Source organism: Choloepus didactylus, chromosome 2 (assembly GCF_015220235.1).
Source record: "Choloepus didactylus isolate mChoDid1 chromosome 2, mChoDid1.pri, whole genome shotgun sequence".
Lineage (NCBI taxonomy): Eukaryota > Metazoa > Chordata > Mammalia > Pilosa > Megalonychidae > Choloepus > Choloepus didactylus.
This window is the reverse complement of record NC_051308.1, coordinates 239688835-239713390: the sequence shown is the minus strand read 5'-3', so window position 1 is coordinate 239713390 and position 24556 is coordinate 239688835. Positions and strand designations below refer to the sequence as shown.

The following is a 24556-nucleotide window of genomic DNA, read 5'->3' as shown; positions in this document are numbered from 1 at the left end:
GTGAAGCTGAACATTTTTTCATGTGTTTCTTGGCCATTTGTATTTCCTCTTCAGAGAACTGTCTTTTCATATCTTTTGCCCATTTTATAATTGGGCTGTCTGTACTATTGTCATTGAGTTGTAGGATTTCTTTATATATGCAAGATATCAGTCTTTTGTCAGATACATGGTTTCCAAAAATTTTTTCCCATTGAGTTGGCTGCCTCTTTACCTTTTTGAGAAATTCCTTTGAGGTGCAGAAACTTCTAAGCTTGAGGAGTTTTTATCTATTTTCTCTTTTGTTGCTTGTGCTTTAGGTGTAAAGTCTAGGAAGTGGCCGCCTAATACAAGGTCTTGAAGATGTTTTCCTACATTATCTTCTAGGAGTTTTATGGTACTTTCTTTTATATTGAGATCTTTGGTCCATTTTGAGTTAATTTTCGTGTAGGGGGTGAGGTAGGGGTCCTCTTTCATTCTTTGGATATGGATATCCAACTCTCCCAGCCCCATTTGTTGAAAAGACCATTATGACTCAGTTCAGTGACTTTGGGGGCCTTATCAAAGATCAGTCGGCCATAGATCTGAGGGTCTATCTCTGAATTCTCAATTCTATTCCATTGATCTATATGTCTATGTTTGTGCCAGTACCATGCTGTTTTGGCAGCTGCGGCTTTATAATAAGCTTCAAAGTCAGGGAGTGTAAGTCCTCCCACTTCGTTTTTCTTTTTTAGAGTGTCTTTAGCAATTCGAGGCATCTTCCCTTTCCAAATAAATTTGATAACTAGCTTTTCCAAGTCTGCAAAGTAGGTTGTTGGAATTTTGATTGGGATTGCATTGAATCTGTAGATGAGTTTGGGTAGAATTGACATCTTAATGACATTTAGCCTTCCTATCCATGAACATGGAATATTTTTCCATCTTTTAAGGTCCCCTTCTATTTCTTTTAGTAGAGTTACGTAGTTTTCTTTGTATAGGTCTTTTACATCTTTGGTTAAGTTTATTCCTAGGTACTTGATTTTTTTAGTTGCTATTGAAAATGGTATCTTTTTCTTGAGTGTCTCTTCAGTTTGTTCATTTCTAGCATATAAAAACATTACTGACTTATGTGCATTAATCTTGTATCCCACTACTTTGCTAAATTTGTTTATTAGCTCTAGTAGCTGTATCGTCGATTTCTCAGGGTTTTCTAGATATAAGATCATATCATCTGCAAACAATGACAGTTTTACTTCTTCTTTTCCAATTTGGATGCCTTTTATTTCTTTGTCTTGCCAGATTGCCCTGGCTAGCACTTCCAGCACAATGTTGAATAACAGTGGTGACAGCGGGCATCCTTGTCTTGTTCCTGATCTTAGAGGGAAGGCTTTCAGTCTCTCACCATTGAGTACTATGCTGTCTGTGGGTTTTTCATATATGCTCTTTATCATGTTGAGGAAGTTTCCTTCAATTCCTACCTTTTGAAGTGTTTTTATCAAAAAGGGATGTTGGATTTTGTCAAATGCTTTTTCAGCATCTATTGAGATGATCAATTGATTTTTCCCTTTTGACTTGTTAATGTGTTGTAATACATTGATTGTTTTTCTTATGTTGAACCATCCTTGCATGCCTGGAATGAACCCCACTTGGTCATGGTGTATGATTTTTTTAATGTGTCTTTGGATTCGATTTGCAAGTATTTTGTTGAGGATTTTTGCATCTATATTCATTAGGGAGATTGGCCGGTAGTTTTCCTTTTTTGTAGCATCTTTGCCTGGTTTGGGTATTAGATTGATGTTAGCTTCATAAAATGAGTTAGGTAGTGTTCCATTTTCTTCAATGTTTTGAAAGAGTTTGAGTAAGATTGGTGTCAGTTCTTTCTGGAAAGTTTGGTAGAATTCCCCTGTGAAGCCATCTGGCCCTGGGCATTTATTTGTGGGAAGATTTTTGATGACTGATTGGATCTCTTTGCTTGTGATGGGTTGGTTGAGGTCTTCTATTTCTTCTCTGGTCAGTCTAGGTTGTTCATATGTTTCCAGGAAATTGTCCATTTCTTCGACATTGTCCAGTTTGTTGCCATACAGTTGTTCATAATATCCTCTTATAATTTTTTTAATTTCTTCAAGATCTGCAGTTATGTCACCTTTTTCATTCATTATTTTGTTTATATGGGTCTTCTCTCTTTTTGATTTTGTCAGTCTAGCTAGGGGCTTGTCAATCTTGTTGATCTTCTCAAAGAACCAACTTTTGGTGATATTTATCCTCTCTATTGTTTTTTTGTTCTCTATATCATTTATTTCTGCTTTAATCCTTGTTATTTCTTTTCTTCTACTTGGTTTAGGATTGGTTTGCTGTTCATTTTCTAGCTTCTTCAGTTGATCCATTAGTTCTTTGATTTTGGCTCTTTCTTCCTTTTTAATATATGCGTTTAGTGCTATAAATTTCCCCCTTAGCACTGCTTTTGCTGCATCCCATAGGTTTTGGTATGTTGTGTTCTCATTTTCATTCATCTCTATGTATTTAGCAATTTCTCTTGCTATTTCTTCATTAACCCACTGATTGTTTAGGAGTGTGTTGTTTAACCTCCAGGTATTTGTGAATTTTCTAAGTCTCTGATGGTTATTGACTTCTAATTGTCTTCCATTGTGGTCAGAGAATGTGCTTTGAATAATTTCAATCTTTTTAAATTTATTGAGGCTTGTTTTATGTCCCAGCATATGATCTATTCTGGAGAAAGTTCCATGAGTGCTAGAAAAGTATGTGTATCCTGGTGATTTGGGATGTAATGTCCTGTATATGTCTGTTAAATCTAATTCATTTATCAGATTGTTTAGGTTTTCAGTTTCCTTATTGGTTCTCTGTCTGGTTGATCTATCTATAGGAGAGAGTAATGTGTTGAAGTCTCCCACAATTATTGTGGAAACATCAATTGCTTCCTTTAGTTTTGCCAGTGTTTCTCTCATGTATTTTGTGGCACCTTGATTGGGTGCATAGACATTTATGATTGTTATTTCTTCTTGTTGAATTGCCCCTTTTATTAGTATGTAGTGGCCTTCTTTGTCTCTCAAAACATCCCTGCATTTAAAGTCTATTTTATCTGAGATTAATATTGCTACACCTGCTTTCTTTTGGCTGTAGCTTGCATGAAATATTTTTTTCCATCCTTTCACTTTCAGTTTCTTTGTGTCCCTGTGTCTAAGATGAGTCTCTTGTATGCAACATATTGATGGTTCATTTTTTTTTGATCCATTCTGCAAATCTATATCTTTTAATTGGGGAGTTTAATCCATTTACATTCAATGTTATAACCGTGAAGGCATTTCTTGAATCAGCCATCTTATCCTTTGGTTTATGTTTGTCATATTTTTCCCCTCTCTCTATTAATATCCTTTATTGTACCCATACTGAATCTCTTTAGTACTGAACCTTTCTCCAAGTCTCTCTGTCCGTTCTTTGTTTCTCTGTCTGTAGGGCTCCCTTTAGTATCTCCAGTAGGGCAGGTCTCTTGTTAGCAAATTCTCTCAGCATTTGTTTGTCTGTGAAAAATTTAAGCTCTCCCTCAAATTTGAAGGAGAGCTTTGCTGGATAAAGTATTCTTGGCTGGAAATTTTTCTCACTCAGAATTTTAAATATATCGTGCCACTGCCTTCTGGCCTCCATGGTGGCTGCTGAGTAGTCACTACTTAGTCTTATGCTGTTTCCTTTGTATGTGGTGAATTGCTTTTCTCTTGCTGCTTTCAGAACTTGCTCCTTGTCTTCCGTGTTTGACAGTGTGATCAGAATATGTCTCGGAGTGGGTTTATTTGGATTTATTCTATTTGGAGTTCGCTGAGCATTTATGATTTGTGTATTTATGTTGTTTAGAAGATTTGGGAAGTTTTCCCCAACAATTTCTTTGAATACTCTTCCTAGACCTTTACCCTTTTCTTCCCCTTCTGGAACACCAATGAGTCTTATATTTGGACGTTTCATATTATCTATCATATCCCTGAGGTCCATTTCGATTTTTTCAGTTTTTTTCCCCATTCTTTCTTTTATGCTTTCATTTTCCATTCTGTCATCTTCCAGGTCACTGATTCGTTGTTCAACTTCCTCTAGTCTTGTACTGTGAGTGTCCAGAATCTTTTTAATTTGGTCAACAGTTTCTTTAATTTCCATAAGATCATCCATTTTTTTATTTAGTCTTGCAATGTCTTCTTTATGCTCTTCTAGGGTCTTCTTGATCTCCTTTGTATCCCGTACTATGGTCTCATTGTTCATCTTTAGTTCTTTGAGTAGCTGCTCTAGGTGCTGTGTCTCTTCTGATCTTTTGATTTGGGTGCTTGGGCTTGGGTTATCCATATCGTCTGGTTTTTTCATATGCTTTATAATTTTCTGTTGTTTTTGGCCTCTTGGCATTTGCTGAACTTGATAGGGTTCTTTTAGGATTTGTAGACCAATTGAAGTCCTTATCTCTAATTTATCAGATCTACAGCTTCGTGGAGTACACTTTCTCTAACTAACCAGCAGGTGGCGTCCACGAGCCACCTGTTCTCCACAAGGCAGTTCTCCCCTGCTTAGCCTTTTTGGTGAGTGGGGGAGTGAGTCTTGTGGGGTCCAATTGGTGTACCAAGCTTGCGTGTGTAGTTGGTGTTGCCCGCCCTATATATGGGGCGTGTTTCTGGGCAGTCAGGGAGGGGGGTGGCTCTAACAATCAAATCTCCCTGGTTATCCTAGAGTTTAAAGCTGCTGCAATAGTCTAATCCTTCAGTTCAGTCCTGCCACAGTTTGTCTCTGCCCCTGACCCACAAGTGCTTGGTATTGGCATATGGCTCCTGAGACTTGCAAGTGGGCCCCTCTTCCAGGCCGTGCACCCCAGGTCCTCTGTTGAGGGATGAGTGTACTATGTCACAGGTGAGTGCAGTCCCCTCAGGGCAGTTCTGGGCTGCTGGGCTGTGTAGGGAGGCTCCCAGTCTGCTGAAATGATGACTGAATGCGGCTTTGTTAATTTACACTGCTCTGCCTTCGCAACTCTGGGACAATCAGCTGAGGTTGCAGGGAAGGCTAATGTCCATGCCCAGTTTTGTAGTGTGTGCCTGTTATTTGAAACACTTCCGTCACACTTGGTTGTCTGGGGCAGCTCTGGGCTATGGGGCTGGCGATGGGCAGGAGTGTTTCCTGTCCACCAGGATGATGGCTGTGAGCGGACACCCCCCTTTTCTTGGGAAGTTGTGGTGTTTAGTGAATTTTCTCAGCCACTGGATTATTGCCTTTTGTCTCAGAGCTCTCTTACTTCTGCTCTTGTCTTGACCTGCCCAAATTGCAAGTCTTTGAAGCTTTCTGTATTGGGCTTCTTAGAGTAATTGTTTTAGAAAAAGAAAAAAGGATTAAAGAAAAAAAAAGGGCCCTCCTCAGAGATCTAATGGGCTATTGAAATGCTAAGAGACAAAGCAATTAGGGCCATTAAGGAAAGGTCCACAGGGCAGAGAGATCAGCTTTTCTTCAGGATTTGCATATGAGCCTCAGGGCCTGAGCTCTGCCCTTCCCCTTTCTATGTTCACCAGAACTCCAAAAATCCTCCGCTTTTATTTTGGAGTTTTTCGTGTTGTTTTTTCTATGCCTGTCTCCTCTCTGCTGGGCTGGCTGCTCTCAGATTCTCTGGTGTCTGGTCTCAGTCTATCTATGGTTGGAGTTTGGATCAGTAGAATGAGTTTCCGATAAGGGCTGCCACTGCAGTTCTCCCTTCTCCTTTCCGGAGCTGCCAGCTCCTCGTTCCACGGGACTGAACCTGGCAGGGAAGGGTGTGGGTCCCCTGGCCACAAAAACTTACAGATTTCGCTGATCTCAGCAGTTCCACGTTTTCATGAGTGTTGTATGAAGTATGCCCAAAGTCAGATTGCTCTGTGGTGTCCAGTCCACGCAGTTCCTGGCTTTCTACCTACTTTCCTGGAGGAGTAACTAAAACATACAGCTCACCAGTCCGCCATCTTGCCCCGCCTCTCGTCATTGTCTCTTTAATAGCTGTTTTTTAATTGTGGAAATGTATATGCAACATAAAATTTCCAATCTTAGCCACCCCTACGCATGGGATTAATCATATTCATAATATTTCAGTAGCCTTACCACCATCCATTACCAGAACTTTCCCATCACCCTAAACAGAAACCCTACACCCATTATGCATTAACTGTCCATTCTCCCTCCTCTCCACCCTGGTCGCCTGCCCCTGGTAACCTATACTCTACTTTTTGTCCTCATGTGTTTTCATATTCTAGCTATTTCATATTAGTGGTATTATACAGTGTCTGTCCCTTTTTGTCTGACTTATTTCACTCAACATGATGTCTTCAAGGTTTATCCATGTTAATGGCATATATCAGAACTTCATTCCTTTTTAAGGCTGAGTAATACTCCATTGTGTGTATATACACATTTTTTTATCCATTCATCTGTTGGTGGACATTTGGGTTGCTCCCACCTTTTGACTATTGTGAATAATGCTGCTGTGAACATTGGTGTACAAGTATCTGTTCAAGTCCCTGTTTTTAATTATTTCGGGTATATACCTAGAAGTGGGATTGCTGAGTCACATGGTAGCTCTATGTTTAGCTTTTTGAGGAACCACCAAACTGTTTTCCACAGCAGCTGCCCATTTTACATTGTCACCAAAAAGACACAAGGGTTCCTATCTCTACATCTTGCCAGTACTTGTTATTTTCCTTATTATATATTTATTTAAAATAATATCCATTCTAGTGGATGTGAGTAGTATCTCATTGTGGTTTTGATTGGCATTTCCCAAATGGCTAGTGATGTTGAGTGTCTTTTCACATGCTTATTGGCCAGTTGTATATCTTCTTTGGAGAAATGTCTGTTCAAGTCCTTTGCCCATTTTTTAATTGGGATGTTCATCTTTTCATTGTACTTCCCCTAATTTTGATGATGATGTTACAGTGTTCCATTCAGGCAGTTGTGCTGGGTTTTGTGTATGCAACCTTAGAAGCTCTGGAGGAAAGACTTCTCAGTGCACACTTTTATTTGTCATCTGACTCAGTGGTTCTGTGCTGAGGGATTTCTTATGTACCCTTGGGTTCTTGTTTAGAGATAATGGATAAAGAAAACGTATTCCTAGTATATAAGTAAGAGAAATTGGTGTGGATTTCAATTTTCAAACAAAAATAGAATCCAAGCCTTCAGATGGGAGACAGAAAAGAATTTAGATAAAGAGGAACGACATCGTAGGTGGATAGTCACAGGAGAGAACATTGGGGAAAGACCTTGGTAGTGGAAGTCATAACTTGGAAGCCAGATAGATGTTGCTTGGCCACTGGAGCAGTTTAGGACCCTTTAGCTTGTAATTGGGATGGGAGCCCCAGAGAATACAGTTGCTCCAGGTAGGTAGGGAAAATGCTGGGAGCATGAGACTTGAGTGACTAACCAGAGGTATCATGAACCGAAGGCTCTCTGAACTTCTGGACCTCTTTTAAAGGTATGTAGTTTGTGCCACTGCAAATCTTGCCTATTGGTTATAAGCATGAACTTTTAGAGTCAAATAAGTATCTTACACTAGCTGCAAGTTCTAACAGGAGCAAGTTCTTCAACCTCCCTAACTCAGTGTCCTCATCTTTACAAAAGGGATAATAATAGTCCCTACCTCACTGGGTTCTGGTAAGTATTATATGAGTATTTAGCATACAACTTGGTAATAGGAAGAACTCAGTGAATGTTGCCATTATTACTACTATCATTATTGTAAAATAAACAAAGTTGGATATATTTTTGCAAAAAAGGCCCAGCCAGAGCATGGATTGCCATTCAGCCAAGGGCCCATGAAATAAAATGAGGATTCCACAAACAGGAACCCTGAAGCCTTCTGCCCTCTATTTCAATTCTGTACCCCCACTTGCATCCACAGGCAACCACTGATCTGCCTTATGTCATTGTAGATTAGATTACCTTTCTATAGTTTCATATAAATGGAATCCTAGAGTATGTATCCTTTTGCACCTGGCTTCTTTCACTCAGAATAATGTCTGTGAGATTCATCCATGTTGTTTGTATTAGTAGTTTCTTCTCATTTTTAGTTGCTGAATAGTTTTATTTTGTATGGATATACCACACATGAGTTTTGACAGTTTTGCTTACTGCTTTATTCCCAGCATCTATAAAACAGTAATTACTCAGGAAATATTTACCAAATGATAATGAACAAACAAATGTTTCTAAGGTGCTCTAGTGACATCACTCCCTGTTTAAACTCTCCAACATCTTCCCATTCCCTACAGGATAAAATCCAAATTCTCAAATATGACATATGAAGCCTCCATGATTGGGCCTCACTCCATCTGACCCACTTTGTCTCCTAATGCTTTCCTACCCAGACCCTTCACTCCAGTCTGACTAAAGAAATGGGGAAATAATTTTCTTGAAAAATTTATTGTTGTATTAACTTTTTAAAATACATTTTTTATTGTGAAATTTAACCTATATACATAACAGTGATAACTTTCAAAGTACAATTTAACAAGTAGAGAGCAAATTTCAAAGAATGCTATGAGTTACAGTTCCACAATTTCAGTTGTTTCCTTATTGTGAAAAATATATACAGAAAGGTAATAAGTTTCAAAGTACACTTTAACAAATAGTAATGTAGGTAATTTCAAAGAATGTTATGGGTTATAGTTCCACAGTTTCAGTTATTTCCTTATTGTGAAATATATATACAGAAAGGTGATAACTTTCAAAGTACAGTTTAATAAGTAGCTATAGAGCAAATTTCAAAGAATGTTATGGGTTACAGTTCCATATTTATTTCCTTCAGTTGTTATTTCCTTCAGTTCTAATATTCGAGCATCTAAAAATATGTATATAAAGATTCAGTATTCGTAATCCTTTGTTAATCATCCTCATGAAATTATGTCAGGGGATTTCATTTTTAATGGATCCATTACTCAGGTTTCTAATTCCTAACTTTTAGTGCTGTGTCTGTGCTGGGGCCGTGCTCAGAAACCACCTGAACAGTGAAACAGATGGACAACAATTGTTTCCACCTTTCAGGTGCTGCACGCATCATAGATGTAGTGGGATATGTTTATACTAAATGTGTTCCTTTTGCCGATAGATAGTATTCTTTTCCTCAAGAAATGGAGTTGTCTCCAGTTCCTAAAGCCATTGAAAGCATCTGTGAGTAACTAGCTCCTACTTAATACCTCAGAATCTGTGAACACACAGATGATAGAGTGTAAAACAAAACATGACTTGACAAAACATGATTAGACAACAGTCTGCCATGATGCAAACAATTGTCTTAGCCCATATGGAGGAAATTGTGATTCTTTTTACTCCAGTATTTCCCATTGCATTTTTTTCCTACTGTATTTTTTTAGAAGAATAAATTGGCCTTTTTCAAATATACCATATGAATCACCATATTCTTTTGATACTAAACTTTTGTTCATTACCAAGGTTTACATATTTCCTCCCTCCTTTTTAGCATTTATACCTATAATCATCCAACTGATGCTACTAACTTCATTGAAACCAAAAAGGATGTTCAGAAAGTCAGAGTAATGATCTTGAAAGTATTTAATAAGAAGTTCTTATTCAGAGTGACTTTGGTTATGAAGTCAAGAAAGACAGGTTTCTTCCAAACAGCTGGTTTTGACATGCTTCCTGTTGTCGTGACCCTAAGGTTCAGCTGAACCTTGTCATCTAGTGAGAGGTGGTCGTGTGCTTGCTGTCAGAGACTTTGGCGCTTCAGCCTACCAGAGACATATGTCTGCAGCAGGAGACGAGCAGGCCCATATGCTGGCTTTAGACTGTTGGTTTGGCATCTGGCCTTGGACAGGCCACACTGCCCAGCCGAATCAGCCCCAGGACTGAGAACAGCACTACAGGGGGAAGAAATGGGATCTAGGTAAATGGAGTAGAAATAATGTAAAAAGGATGGCTTTTTAGAGCATATTCGAACCTTCCCTCCTCCTTCTTTTCTTTTCACACTCCTTAGCTTCTTGGAGTTCTTGATTTAAGAGGAACCAGGGCTTTACCTTGCAATATAACAATCCTAGTTGAGCATTTGCTTTCTTTGAAGGACTTGAGGCCCCTCAACAAGAATAGGTTACCTGGGAAGGTGTTGTGCTTACCTGTAGAAACCAAGCTGCTCAGTGACAGTAGCACAGACAAGTAATAAAGTTCAGGGGTTGTTTTTTGCTATATTTGGGAGGAAAAAGCATAATGAGGAATACATTTCCCTTTAATTAGAACACACATTAAAAATGCTTTTGCTGCAAGGATTTAAACAAAGGTACTAACTTTGTAAGAAATGGAAGGTTTGCTGCTTACTGTGCCAAACCCAATCCAACAGGTCCACTGTTGATTATCATAACTTTTTTTTTTTCGAGTAAAGTGGTAACACCCACAAAAAGGAAAAATTCTTTGTGGAATTTCTTCAACTTTTCCCCAGTGAAATGTTTTAGCTGTGACGTGTGTAATTAGAAATTCCTTCTCAATATATCCATTTTTGATATAAATAGAAAATACATATGGAAGACTAAAGGTATATTGTATACAGCCAAGTGTATAGATTAAAATGAGCCTTTAGAAATTCAATATTAAAAGCATACACAGTCTGTTGCCAAAACTGTTAACCCCACGGTGCAGACTCCCTCACTGAAGGATCCCACACCAAATGCAGAAAACATCCACTTCAGTGCCTGTGGGAGCGGTTCCATCTGAATAAGCAGTACAGTAAAACCTGAAAGGACAGGGAACAGTATCAGGTTACTGCAGTTAATTGTCTCAGAAATAAATTCTTTATATTTCTTTTTTTTTTTTAACAGAAATATATTCTTGGATATGAACCTAAACACAGTGTGTTTCCTGGCTTTCTTTTTATGGAACAACAATGCTTAAACCCTATCCAAACTCGGTTTTTCCCTTAACATAGGCCGTGTTTTTACTGTTGGCAGTGCTGGTGGTCCCAGTGGTGACTGTTTTTTGAATGATTCCGACATGCCAGGGACTTCTTGTACATTCTCTCATTTGAACCTTACAGCAAAACTGTGAAGCAAGTGTTTTTAATCCCCATTTTATAAATGAGGAAAGGGAAGCTCAGAAGGGTTAAATAACTCACCTGAGGTCACACAGTTATGGGAAGAAGATTTGAACTGTCTCCTCCTGTCTCTAAAGCCAGAGCTCTTCACTATTACACTATCTTGCCTCTTTGTGCATTTCTGATTTAGTGAGAGACTCTTTCTTAGGCCTAGAATAGTAGCTAAGGCACTCAGTAACTATTTTTCCATGTTTAAAAATTTAGATACAGTCATTATTTAAATCATGCATCATTCTTATAAGCACACACAAAGGAAAATACAATCAAAATGTTAAAATGCATTAGTTAAGATATTCCTAAAAACGTTTTCAAATTTCTGACTCTACCTCTTCTGTGTCACTTTTGGATGTAATGTCCTTGTTTTTCTACCCAGTATCATTTCCTGCTTGTTAGCTACTTAATGAATGAATGAATAAATTTGGTACTTTAATACTATAACTGTAAAGAATTTTAAAACATAAAGCATTTATATTCAATTTAATTTGGTTTCATATTCAAATTATAGGTCAACTAAAAGGGTTATTAGGAAACCTTAAAAAAAGTCCTTTAACCTGAATTTTAAATTTGAATTTTTTTCTCAAGGTCCAGTCTCATGAGTTCCTGAAGAACAGGAAGCCCCATCTTGTCCTTCTCTGTTCTAGCAGTATCTAGCAGATGGTAGACTTTATTATGCCTTTGACAGAATAACTGCACACTTACCAATTGTGAAGAAAGTAAAGATGATATTACCAACCAAGTTGGTAAGCAGCGGCTGGCTGCAGTAGAGAGAAGATTTGGGCCTAAAAGTCAATACAAAAAAAAGAAAAAATTAATACCTTATTTTATACTTGTTACAAGAAATCTGTGGTATCACTACAACACCAGAAGGCTCTAACCCTTGAACTCTAATCCTAATTCATCTTGGCTCCAGGCAACTACTTTTCTTTACCGTGGCTGACTGATTAATGCTGTCAGACAGCCCACAAGTAATATGAAGAGTTAGTGATAGTCGTAATTGATGGACATATAATGTTTACCATTTTTTAAATTCATGTTAATTTGATATTTTGGTGAAAAAATATTTTGTGGAATTTCTGGAGTAAGGAAATATATTCCTAAGGAAATACTGCACGGGTCATCTACAGTAGAAGCCAGCATGTTTGGGGTAAGCAAATTATAATTAGTGCACAGCTCCTAAGTATAAAAGTGATGATCTCTACCCCCACCCTTATCCTTACCCCCTCCATCCGACTTTAGACACAGTCTGTGTTCAGATATTTTAGAATTCCCAGTTTTTTAGAACTCCAATTTTTAATTTGGAATGTATCAAACTGCATTTGCTTCATTTGCTCAATGACAAAGTTACTAACTGACTGGGTTTTTCTGGCCCAGGACTCATTTCCAACATAGAATCTGAAATAAATTATCAAGGCATGATTTGGTCAGGTGCTTGTTGCCCTCAGCCCCGCAGACAGCTGATGCCAGGCTGTCAGGCTGGTCTCTAGGGAACCCATAAATTGAAACACTGGTGCCGTCACTGGCTCTCATTTAATGGTTTCTTACACTGGAAGAAATAAATATGGATTTAAAATTAAGCTAAAATTCAATCTGCCCAAATCTGAGCTGTTCCCACTGTTTTGAGACTTTTGACTTGTCAAAGAAGTGCACCAGGAGGCTCCTGTTGGTAACAGGAGGCAGAAGCAATGGGGCAGGCAGCAATTCAACGGGTAACAGGAGTCGCAGAGAGCACGCAAACCATCTCCCCAGGTGAGATACGCGCAGCCAGCCAGGCTTGGGCTTGGCAGTGAGAACCTACCTCAGCAGAACGTAGAACTGGAGAGCCAGAGTGGTGATCCCAAACAGGAGCACTGTCACCTGGCTGTGGGGGACACAGTGAGTTTCATTTTACCTTACCTGTTTAGTGTTAAAATAGCTTCAAAGTGACCAAATTCAGATTCTGTTTCACAATGATGTTGCGTTAAACCGCAGTTAAAAGTTATGAAGACAAATTGCGATCCAGCCTATTATGTCTAATAATCTTCAATAACATAATTGTAATAGATGCCATTTATTGAGCTCCTATTATGTGTCAGACATTTTATAAATGAGGAAAAAGATTCAGAAAGATTAAGTGTCTTGTCCACGGACAAACACCTCATAGGTGGTAGAGCTAGAATTTGAACCCAGGTCTGAGGGTTCTTAGCCAAGCCCCAGGCTGAGCTAGTTGTACCTCCAGTCAGGTGCTTTACACTGAGTATAACCAGTGAACTGAGCTAATCCACTTACCCGAACTTTCATGGCAAAATGAAGATTGCTGTTACCACTCAAAACATTTTCGAAATTGTTCTTTTTAGATTACATACATGTCGAGAGTTTCCATGGCATATAAAAAAATCTTCCTTAGTAACTAATATTTAAATCTCTTCCACCATGAACTGTATTATTCACCTTGATTATTTCTTTTATTAATTGGGTTTTGCACGCAAACCCAAAGACAAAGATTTCTCCCCAGTGAAGATACTCAGAAGAATAGGCAATTTCAAAATATGCCCTCAAAGTATTTAAAGCAATGGCAGCATTGTTTGAGTAAGAATAACTTTAATGATAAAGTTACTATTTTGAAAGGAATAGCATCCTTTTGGAGGTGTCAATTCTGAGAGGTGATCAAGTCAGTCAAATTATTCAACAGGCAGCCAACACAAATTTAATTATACTGAGCATCAAACAAACAGAATTACTCTTCTCTTGGAAAAACAGTGTTTTAAAAACTGGCTTAACGTTTACGTAATGTTACACTAATGTTTAAATCTCAGTGTTTTTAAAACCTATTAAGCTCAGTGATTTTGAAAGTAAATTTTAGTTAAACATCAAGAACCACCTCTGGAAAAATGAGCTCCTTTTTGTTTCCCCAGGCTGGGGTGAGACACTTACAGCCTGAGCCAAAGAGATCTGGGCAGCCAGCAGCGCAGGCAGTAGGTGGAATGGGCCAAGCAAAAGTGAATCATGGCTGAGCTGGTCCTTCCTGAGACCCTGAAGCAGGGCGACAGTCCCGTTAGAGCTTCCAAGTGTCACCTGCCATGCCCCCCTCCCTCCACACACATCCCTTAGAGAGGGACAGACCCTTGTTCTTTTAAATCCACCCTGGCCTGAGATAGGAATGCCCTGCAGCTTAACTCCTGTAGCCTTAAGGGTCTAGAGTCTAGACCGAGCACAAGGTGGCTGTGTTCACAGTGCATTAATGGGACTGAGCTGGATATTTGAGACAGGTCATAAATGTTACAAGGGAGAAAGGCTTCCTTTATGCTGAGAGGTCTACTTCCCCCAGTCCCTGGGAAGAGCCTGGAAACCTGAGGCGCTGCTCATCCCCAGGGGAAGATTGGAGCTTGAAGCTCTTTGTTCCATTCTTTCCCTGAGCTCTGTTTCTGGGAGCTTGCAGCTCCCCCGGGAGTGGGCCGGGGCCCTCCACTGCAGTCCTTGAGAGCGTGCTCAGTGGCTGGCAGGATTTCCCTGTAAGGCCCAATAGTCACCACAACCCATAATACCTCAGGTACTTTGATTGGGAGCAGGAGGAGAAGGATGGGAGAGGTGGAGGCTGACCCAAGGAAACCCTGGTACCATCCATGGGATGATGTTTGAATCTTTCTTACCCGTGAAGTAATTTTTTTTAATGCCATGTTAAGTGTTATCAATTCCTCTGTCCCTAATCTTTCAGAAATTAGCAGTGCCCTGGGATCCTACCACCATGCCTGGTTTGGAGAAGGCCCCAATATTTACTGAATAAATGCTTTTTTTTTTTTTTTCTCATGATTGAGATTTTTATCAGTGGTTTTGAAGATCAGCACATAGACATTATGTTCAATTTGTCCACAATTCTTAATGTGAAAATCTGAAAAGTTATGTGGTTGTAATTCTTTTCTAAAGTTATTCCCATGACTTTCTAGCTTAAAATTTGGAGGCAAATTTTCCTTAATAGGATATCAAGTATTGATATCCTTAAATGTCGTAAGCTATTACATTGTAAGTCCCACTGATTCACATCATCCACACTACATACTCACATTTCCAATCTTTCACAGCACATAAAGTTATTAGGAAAACCAGACTGCCACGAGCAAAGATGTTACAGGGTGCACAGGGTTCTGACAGGGAGAACCAATATCAGGAGAGTTTTTTTTAGAAGACAGTTCTACTAAAAAACAGCATGGGAGTGGAAATAAGTTAAAGAGGTTTTTGTTGTTTTTTTCTTTTCTTTTTTATTGTAGAATATAATATATATACATAAAAGTGACAACTTTCCAAGTACAATTTAACGAGTAGTTAGAGAGCAAATTTCAAAGAATATTATAGGTTATAATTCCACAGTTTCAGTTATTTCCTTATTATGGAATATAATATACAAAAAGGTATTACCTTTCAAAGTATGATTTAACAAGTAGATATAATGGAAATTTCCAAAGTTATACATTATAGTACCATAGTTTCAGTTATTTCCTTATTGTGAAATACAACATATATACAAAATGATACAGATTTCAAATTACCATTTAAAGGTAGCTATAGAACAAATTTCAAAGGATGCTGTGGGTTACAGTTCCACTATTTCAATTCTTTCCTTCTAGCTATTTTAATACCCTAGCAACTAAGAAAAAGAAAATTGTATAAAGATTCAGTATTCATAATCCTTTGTTAAATTCCATCTTGTCTGTTGCTGCCCCTTCCTCTAGTTCAGTCACTTTCCCGATCTTCAGGGAGTTAGAGTTTTGAGACATATAAATGTGTGACTTGGATTCCAAATCGCCATTTAGGGTATGTTGTTTTAAAGGATTTCAAAACTATCCCCCTCCCCGCCATGGAATGTTAAGTTGACATCAAAGACAATCAAAGCCTTCCATAATCCCATATTCCACTGTTTTCTGTTTATAACAAAAAAAAATAAATAACCAACAAATGATTTCATTATTAAAAAATTTATACTTAAAAAATGGGATGAGGTGGGATTCCAGTCTCCTTTTAAAATATTTCCTTTAGAGCTACTAAAAAACTTGCAGTAGTTGATAAAACTATTCCTCCGGATTGTACAAGAAGGGAGATTAAAGGACCACTGATAAGACCTGGTATATGATATTAATCAGACTCGGCTGCCTTCTCTTGTGCTTCATCAGAGGCTGAACTCTCCTCATTTTTAGTTTCTCCATTTTCTGCAGGTAAATCTTTAGTTTCTTAGTTAGGCACTTCAACCTGTTTTTCCGTTACACCCCTTTTCCCTCTTGTTGCACATTTTTGTCTGAAGATTTAGCCTTTCCTGCTGTCTTTTTTGGCTTTGTTTCTGCTTTCCAGGAGCAGGTTTAACCGACAACCTCACCAATCTCTTTTGGGTTCCCCCTTCACTGTCCCTTCGGCGGAGCTGACTGTCCCTTTGGGCATCTTGGCAGTAGGTAAGGCAGGTGCCTGGTATTGAGGGCCATGGCATGCTGAGAACCTTCACGAAGCTGGGCTGCTGGCCCTAAGTAAATGTTTCTTACTTCCATTCCCACTGACTCTACTTAAACTGAGGCCCTCATTGCTTTGTACCTGCCTTCCTGATCTTGTTTTGTGCCTTCCAAACAATCCAAATCATCACCATCATCCATTTTGTCACTTTTCTTATAAATAACATTTACCATTTATTGTAGTACTTACACTGTGCCAGGCAATATGCTAAGCACTTTGCATGCATTATCCTCAAAATAACTGAGGTTGGTTCTATCATTATCCCCATTTTACAGATGAGGAAACTAAAAGCACAGAGTTAAGTGATTAGCCAAGCTCACACAGCCAAGTAAGAGATTTGAATATCTAGATCATGTTATTTTTCTAAAACACTATTTTTCTAGAATCCTATTTTCACTCCATTGCTCAGAAACCTTCAAAAGTTCCCATTGCTTAAGGGATTAAAGTTCACATTCCTCAACTCCTTAGCCATGAGGGCTCACTTCCAATCTGTGCTGCTCCAGCTTTTCTCCTATTTTTCTTCTTGTAGGAAGAGAACCTAGGAGTCAGAAAACTGAGTCTAGCCCTGGTACTACCACTCATTGGCTTTGGTCCTTGGGGCTGAGAGCTGACAATCCAAATAAAAGCAAGTTAGTCAACCCAGCAGTTGAGTCTGAGCACAAATGGGGCACAAACCTCTGCCATTTGTCTTTTGAGTGTTGGCATCTCTTAGAAGTGCACAGTGAGGCATTTTATAGCCTTAATGCACTGTCCTCAAGTATTCTTTTTTTCATTTTCTAAGTGTTTTTCCTCCTTTCTTTTCTTAATTCCCTATTTATTCGCAACCAATTATTTCTTCTTTGAGATGTTTGTATTAGGGAAAAATTACATAAAACCTAAATGTCGGTAAAGACTAATTGGAAAAATTAATATCTAACAATAGATCATCATTTGGAACAAGCTAAATGCTTTGGCCAAATTATTTCTTGTGGTGAGGGTTAAATGGTCATGTATATGAAAGTGTTTTAAAGCTGAAAAGTATTAAATGACTGTTGATTTTGTTATTGTCATTTGTTATATTTCTATATTTATTATAAAAATGCTTCAAGCTCTATAGATAATTCCCCCAAAGTTCCCAAAATGCTTTGAGCAATGATGGCATTATTGGAATTATATTTACTGGCTCTCAGGATGATTCTTTTGAAACATAATTTGGATATATAAGAATATTTGTTTAACAAAACTTCAAAATAGCAAGTGTTTTATTTATTGAGTTACTAGTAGGGAGCATTTATCAAATAAATAATTCAGAACTGAGTGATACAAATGTTAGATTGCAAGGCCCAGTGAGTGCCTGCGAAATGAATGAAAAGTATCCCCATCAAGAAATATTACTATGGCATTTCAGAGCTCTGGAGATGAATAGAACATTCTAAAAATCTTCAAAAGAGAGAAAGCAGGTTATATACAAAGGAACAAGAACTAGGATGGCTTCAGACATTCAACAGCAGTGCTAGTTGCTAGAAAACAATGGGGAAATGCCCTCATAATTTAAAAAGAAAGTACAGTCATTTCAACCTTGAGTTATCTGTGTTAAGCTGTCAGTCACTGAGGGAAGAATAAAAACAGATATACAAGAACTTATCTCCCATGTACCCTTCATCATGAAACAACTTGAGGAAATGCTCCAGAAGAATGAGGAGCTAAAGCAAGACACGCAACAAGGCGTGTAGAGCTAAGAAATAGGGTATCAAACTCAGGATAGTGGTAAAATTGATTTGACAAGTGTGAATGACAGCTGCACAAAAGGATTAGAGATTTGCAGCTCAGATTAGAGAAAGAGCATTCCAGGAGGAAAAAAACCCTCCAGGTAAAAACAGATTCAATATAGTAATAATCATAAGTTGAACCACTTGAAATTGTTGTTTTTAAATAGCTGAAAAACAGCTGAATTGTAGGATCATGATATGCAACATTCATAATAGTTGCATTCATCAGGTGCACTGCATGCTGTATTAGTTAGGGTTCTCTAGGGAAACAAAATCAATGAGAGATATCTGTGAATATAAGATTTATAAAAGTGTCTTGCAACTGTCGGTATGCATGAGTCCAAATTCCATAGGGCAGGCAGCAAACTAGCAACTCCAATGGAGATGTTTGATGAACTCCTCAGGAAATGAACTGGCAACTTCGACGAACTCCTCAGGAAACGCTTCACTGGGCAGCTGAAGAAGTGAAGGTCCTCTATCTGTCTCGCTTAAAAGTCTTCAACTGATTGATTGGATTAAATCCAGCCAACTGTATTCTCTCATTGTGGAAGACATTCCCTTCATTGACGTCATCAGTCACAGCTGCAGCCAACTGACTGATGATTTAATAAATCTGCCTGTTGGTTTATTAACCAGCCACAAACGTCCTCGCAGCAACAGTTAGGCCAGTGCTTGCTTGACCAGACAGCTGGGTGCCATCACTTGGCCAAGTTGACACATGAACCTAACCATCACACATGCCAAAAGCAGTGTTATGTTCTGTACATGTATCATCTCATTTAGTCTTCACAACAGTCCTGTGAGGCAGTGTTCCAGTTTGCTAATGCTGCTGGAATGTAAAACACCAGAAATGGATTGGCCTTTATAAAAGGGGATTTATTTAGTTACACAGTTACAGTCTTAAGGTCATAGAGTGTCCAAGGTAATGCATTGACAATCAGGTACCTTCACTGGAGGATGGCCAATGGTGTCTGGAAAACCTGTTAGCTGGGGAGGCGCGTGGCTGGCGCTTGCTTGCTCCCAGGTCGCGTTTCAAAATGGCATTCTCCAAAATGTCTGCATCAGCTTCCAACGGCTGTTTTCAAAATGTCTGTCTCAGCTGCAGCAGTGAGCTTCTTATGTGTGAGCTTATATAAGGCTCTAGTAAACTAATTAAGGCCCACGCTGAATGTGTGTGACCACACCTCTATGGAAATACTGAACCAGTAGGTTCCAACCTAATCCACACTAATACGTCTGCCCCACAAGATTGCATTAAAGAATATGGCTTTTTCTGGGGGACACGATAGATACAGACCAGCACAGGCAGGTACTGTTATTCTCCGTTTTAAGATTGAGGGAAACTGGGATAAAAGGAAGGTCAGGTAACTTGCCCAAGATCATCCAGCACGTGTACGTTTTGATGCTGTGATTTGAACCCAGGCAGAGTGATTTCAGATACACGTTCTTAACTCTTATGCTTTACAGGAAGGAGTTGGACGACACTTTTTTGTGGACTCTGACCAGTCTGAGGGGAAAGACCTAAAATACTGACATTGAGAATTGGGGGCATTTTTGTGATTGTTCTCGCACAGTCATTGAAGCCGAATATTTTTACCCATCTCTTTGCAGTGAGGTCATAGAAGGACATCAAAAAATCTGGGACTGACTTATTTTCTTTTTCCTTTTTTTATAGACAATGAAGGACGTGCTGCCATTTTCCATTTAGATCAGCAACTTCAAATTCTTACAATGGAAACTTCAGAGAAGACAGAGGTGGTTCTGCTTGCTTGTGGTTCCTTTAATCCTATCACCAACATGCACCTCAGGTTGTTTGAGCTGGCCAAGGACTACATGCATGGAACAGGTGAGCAGAGTAACCGAAAGCAACCCAAGACGAGAGAGCCAGTATCGTCGGCCTGTTTCAGTGTTCATGTTGGATAAACCAGGCAAAAACATGGTGTCCTACTTTCTTGTGCAGACTTAGCCAACAAAGAAGGTAGATGCATCCAGTGAGGAATTGAGCATCAGGCTAATGGCCTATGGTGTGTTAGGTTTACATTTAGAGTACTGTGGAAGGAACAATAATGATTTTCGAATCTTCAAAACTCTGTAGTGTCTTGTGTCACAAGGATTTGTCTTCATTGCATTTATGTAATTCCACTTTATCCAAGGATTCTCTTATATGACAGGTTTATATGTGTGCATTTAAATAAATACTGTTTCTTTTTCTCAGTCATCTTTGTGTATATGAAGCGAGAGGGTGTGAGTTGTTCAGGGGAAGTCCGAACAAAGTAGGCATTTTGCTGCTTGGTGGTAAGTCCATATCTAGTTAGACTGTTGGAACTGTATCCTGCTTGTCTGCCCTGTGTCCACTAGGTTTTCTTCCACATTATTCCTGAATGAATTTTCTAAAATAGAAATTTGATTCTGTCATTGCCATGATTAAACTATTTCAGGAGCCTCCCACTACTTAAGGCAGAAAGCTAAAACTTTTAGTTGAGCAAACATGAGACCTTTCAGATCAGGTCACAGCCTGCATTACCTTTATGGCAATTTTAGTTCTTCATAAACATTACATGAATAAAGAGTGGCCATAAATTTTGGAAGCATGGTATTTTGCATGTATTGTAATATAATATCAATGAATAATTTATTATGTATATTCACCTATTATTTCCACTCTTTATGGACAATATGCTCATTATAAAAGATTAATTATGTATAAAAGTAAATATTTATATACAATAAAATTCCCACCTCTCATTCCTCACACTGGAGGCAGTCACTGTTCACAGCTTAAAATGTATCCTTCCAGTCCTTTTTCTATGGATTTACAATGCAAATCTTTATATATACTCACAGATTGGTTTTGTTTTGTTCCATAAATGGAATCATGCTATATGATCCAATCTGTTATTAATTCTGACTGCCTGGTTTTTAATTTCAGTTATTGTATTTTTCATTTCTGGAGGTTCTATTTGGCTTGGTCATTTTTTTTTAATTCAGTTTTATTGAGATATATTCATATACCATATACTCATTCATGGTGTACAATCAACTGTTCACAGTACCATCTTATAGTTGTGCATTCATCACCCCAATCTGTTTTCCTTACACCAGAAAGAATCAGAATCAGAATAAAAAATAAAAAAAGAACACCCAAATCACATACACCCCCATTCCACCCTATTTTTCATTTAGGTTTTGTCCCCATTTTTCTACTCATCCATCCATACACTGGATAAAGGGAGTGCAATCCACAGGGTTTTCACAATCACACTGTCACTCTTTTAAGCTACATTGTTATACAGTCGTCTTCAAGAGTCAAGGCTACTGGGTTGGAGTTTGGTAGTTTCAGGTATTTACTTCTAGCTATTCCAGTACATTAAAACCTAAAAAGTGTTATCTATATAGTGCGTAAGAATGTCCACCAGAGTGACCTCTCAACTCCATTTGAAATCTCTCAACACTGAAGCTTTATTTCATTTCATTTCTCATCCCTTTGGTCAAGAAGATGTTCTCAATCCCATGATGCTGGGTCCAGATTCATCCCCGGGAGTCATATTCTGCGTTCCCAGGGAGATTTACACCCCTGGGGGTCAGGTCCCACATAGGGGGGAGGGCAGCAAGATCACCTGCCAAGGTGGCTTAGTTAGAGAGAAAGGGCCACATCTGAGCAACAAAGAGGTACTCAGGGAGAGACTCTTAGGCACAATTATAAGCAGGTTTAGCCTCTCCTTGCAGCAACAAGCTTCACAGGGGCCAGCCCCAAGACAGAGGGCTCAGCATAACATGGCTTTGTCATTTTTAATGGCTTCCTGTACTAGTAGATATTTTCAAGCTTGTGTTTTATTTCTTTCAACATAGTTATTTTATAATCTATGATAATTTCAGTATCTAATGTCTTAGTGGTCTGATTCCGCTGCCTATTTTTCCTCTTAATCTTGCTTATGATGCCTTGTTTCTTGCGTGCTTACTTATTTTTTATTTTGAGCAGCTTGTTTTCCTTAGAAAATTACTTGCCTCTGCTGGGCACCTAGGGACAACTTGTCTAGGACCACTGTCAACTTATGACTCAAGGGTTTGAGTTCATCCAGATGAGGTGACTTTGGACGTAAATCCATGCTAGAGCCCGCCTAAGGCCACAAATTCTCAGAAACAGGTTATTCGGTTTGTTTTTCCCTATTCTGCTTAGCAACAAGGCAACTTTCCCTCCATTCCTCTGGTTTACCCTTACCCTCAGGATATTATCCTTTAGGGCTTTAGTTTTATGAGGACAGCTGTCCTATTAGACTCCTACCTAGGTGGGTCTTGAGCTTTCAATTCCCCATGTTTCACAATGCAGTCAAAACCAAAGCCTAACTTCCTGAGTTCAGAAAATGAACTTAGGTCAAAAGCAGATTTGGTGAAAATACATTTTAAGTGGCTGAGAGATTTCAAATGGTGTTGGGAGGATGTTGTGGAGGTTATTCTTATGCATTATATGGATATTCTTCTAGTTTCTAGTGTATTGGAATAGCTAGAAGGAAATACCTGCAACTGTTGAACTATAAGCCAGTAGCCTTGATTCTTGAAGAGAGTTATATAACTACATAGCTTACACAGCATGACCGTGTGATTGTAGAAAACCTTGTGACTCACACTCCCTTTATCCAGTGTATGAACAGATGAGTAGAAAAAAGAGGACATAAAGTAAATGAATATATAGGATGTTTTGGGTGTTCTTTTTAACTTTAATTTTTATTCTTATTTTTATTTTTGGCAGGGGTAATGAAAATGTTCAAGAATTGATTGTGGGGATGAATGCACAACTATATAATGGTACTGTGAACAATTAATTATACACTTTGGATGACTGTAAGGTGTGTGAATATATCTCAATAAAATTGAAGTTTTAAAGAAAAAGCAGATTTGGTGATTTGCTTACTTCTCTCAGTTCCCAGTGTCTCTTAAATTTTGGCCAGGTATTTCAGTTAATTCCTTATTATCTTGTCAATGCTTCACTGCTTAATAAGATGATGCTTATAGTTCATTGGCTTTTTTAGTTGGTTTCAGTGGGAAGATTGATTCATGTAACTTAATTTACCATATTATCCTTCAATTAACCTTCTCATCTCATCTTTCATATCAGCCCCCTACTTTATATTCTAGCCATGCCAAAGAATTAATGTATGTATAATGTTTGTCATCCTGAACACTTGGCACTTTCCTTATGGGTTCCTACAAGTCCAGAATATTAATACCTCTTTAAATAGATAAGAACTACAAGTCCAAGTTTCCCTATCTTTGAGTAGAAACTCAGACATTTGCAGAAAGGATCTTTACCTGGAGATCCTAAAGCATGTAACACTCTGTTAGAGGGTGGACACTGTTTTAAGTAGCCATCTGTGTGTCTTTGCAGCATAACTGGGTGTGTAGGTTGCATAGAGCTCTGTGTCAATGCACACGTGAGGGACAGTGAATATCTGTGTTCATTTGCATGCATATCTGGCATTTGGGGGTGATTAAGACTTAGCCCTAAGAACCCACCTAGAGCTTCCGGATGAAAGACCAAGGGAGAGGGCCTGGAGGGAAGCTTCCCTTTGGATAACTAAGTCCTTGCCATTATAGTTATTGCAGGAATGCCCCTGGCCAAGATGCCTGTTCTTGGAGCACAGAGTGGGAAACAAATCTTCAATACACTATTCACGCTGGGAGATTACGAGGGTCTTCATGGCACCAAAAATACTGTACTTAAAAAGGAAGACTTGGGGAAACCTCAAGATTAGCAGAGAGAGTGGTGTCAGTAGTTTTGAAGCAATATTAGCAGTATCATCATTTCACTTATCATTTTATACGTTCTAATATTATTTGAACTAAGATTTATGAAAAACAAACAGATTTATTACTGGTTCTTTTTAACTGTAATGGAAATTACTTTTAGAGTATTAAAAGGTCAGGAAAGGGGATCTGTGATTATAAAAACAATCTTGATTGTAATATTCAATGTGCATAAAATCTAATTTGTTATACGTAATCCCAAATTTAACTCTTCATGCAGGAAAATATAGAGTGATCAAAGGCATAATTTCCCCTGTTGGTGATGCATATAAGAAGAAAGGACTGATCCCTGCCCATCACCGAGTTATTATGGCAGAGCTTGCTACCAAGAATTCAAAATGGGTGGAAGTTGATACGTGGGAAAGTCTTCAGAATGAGTGGATAGAAACTGCTAAAGTGCTCAGGTATTTATGGGGAATCGACTTTGTAAGTTCTGTGGAAGTGGATTGGGGTCTTTCTTGACTTTTACCATGTTTCAATGCTACCTGCATCT

General features: G+C 38.5%; 1 protein-coding gene across 1 annotated transcript in view; it reads left to right on the top strand.

Annotated features, from left to right (window-relative positions):
• The window catches only part of NMNAT1 (nicotinamide nucleotide adenylyltransferase 1), a 45294-nt gene that overhangs the window by 3482 nt on the left and 17256 nt on the right, over positions 1–24556 (top strand). Inside the window, exons 3-4 of the mRNA XM_037828573.1 lie at positions 19937–20107; positions 24284–24467. Coding sequence (XP_037684501.1) covers positions 19993–20107; positions 24284–24467 — 299 coding nt within the window. The 5' untranslated portion in view covers positions 19937–19992. The remainder of the gene's footprint in view (positions 1–19936; positions 20108–24283; positions 24468–24556) is intronic.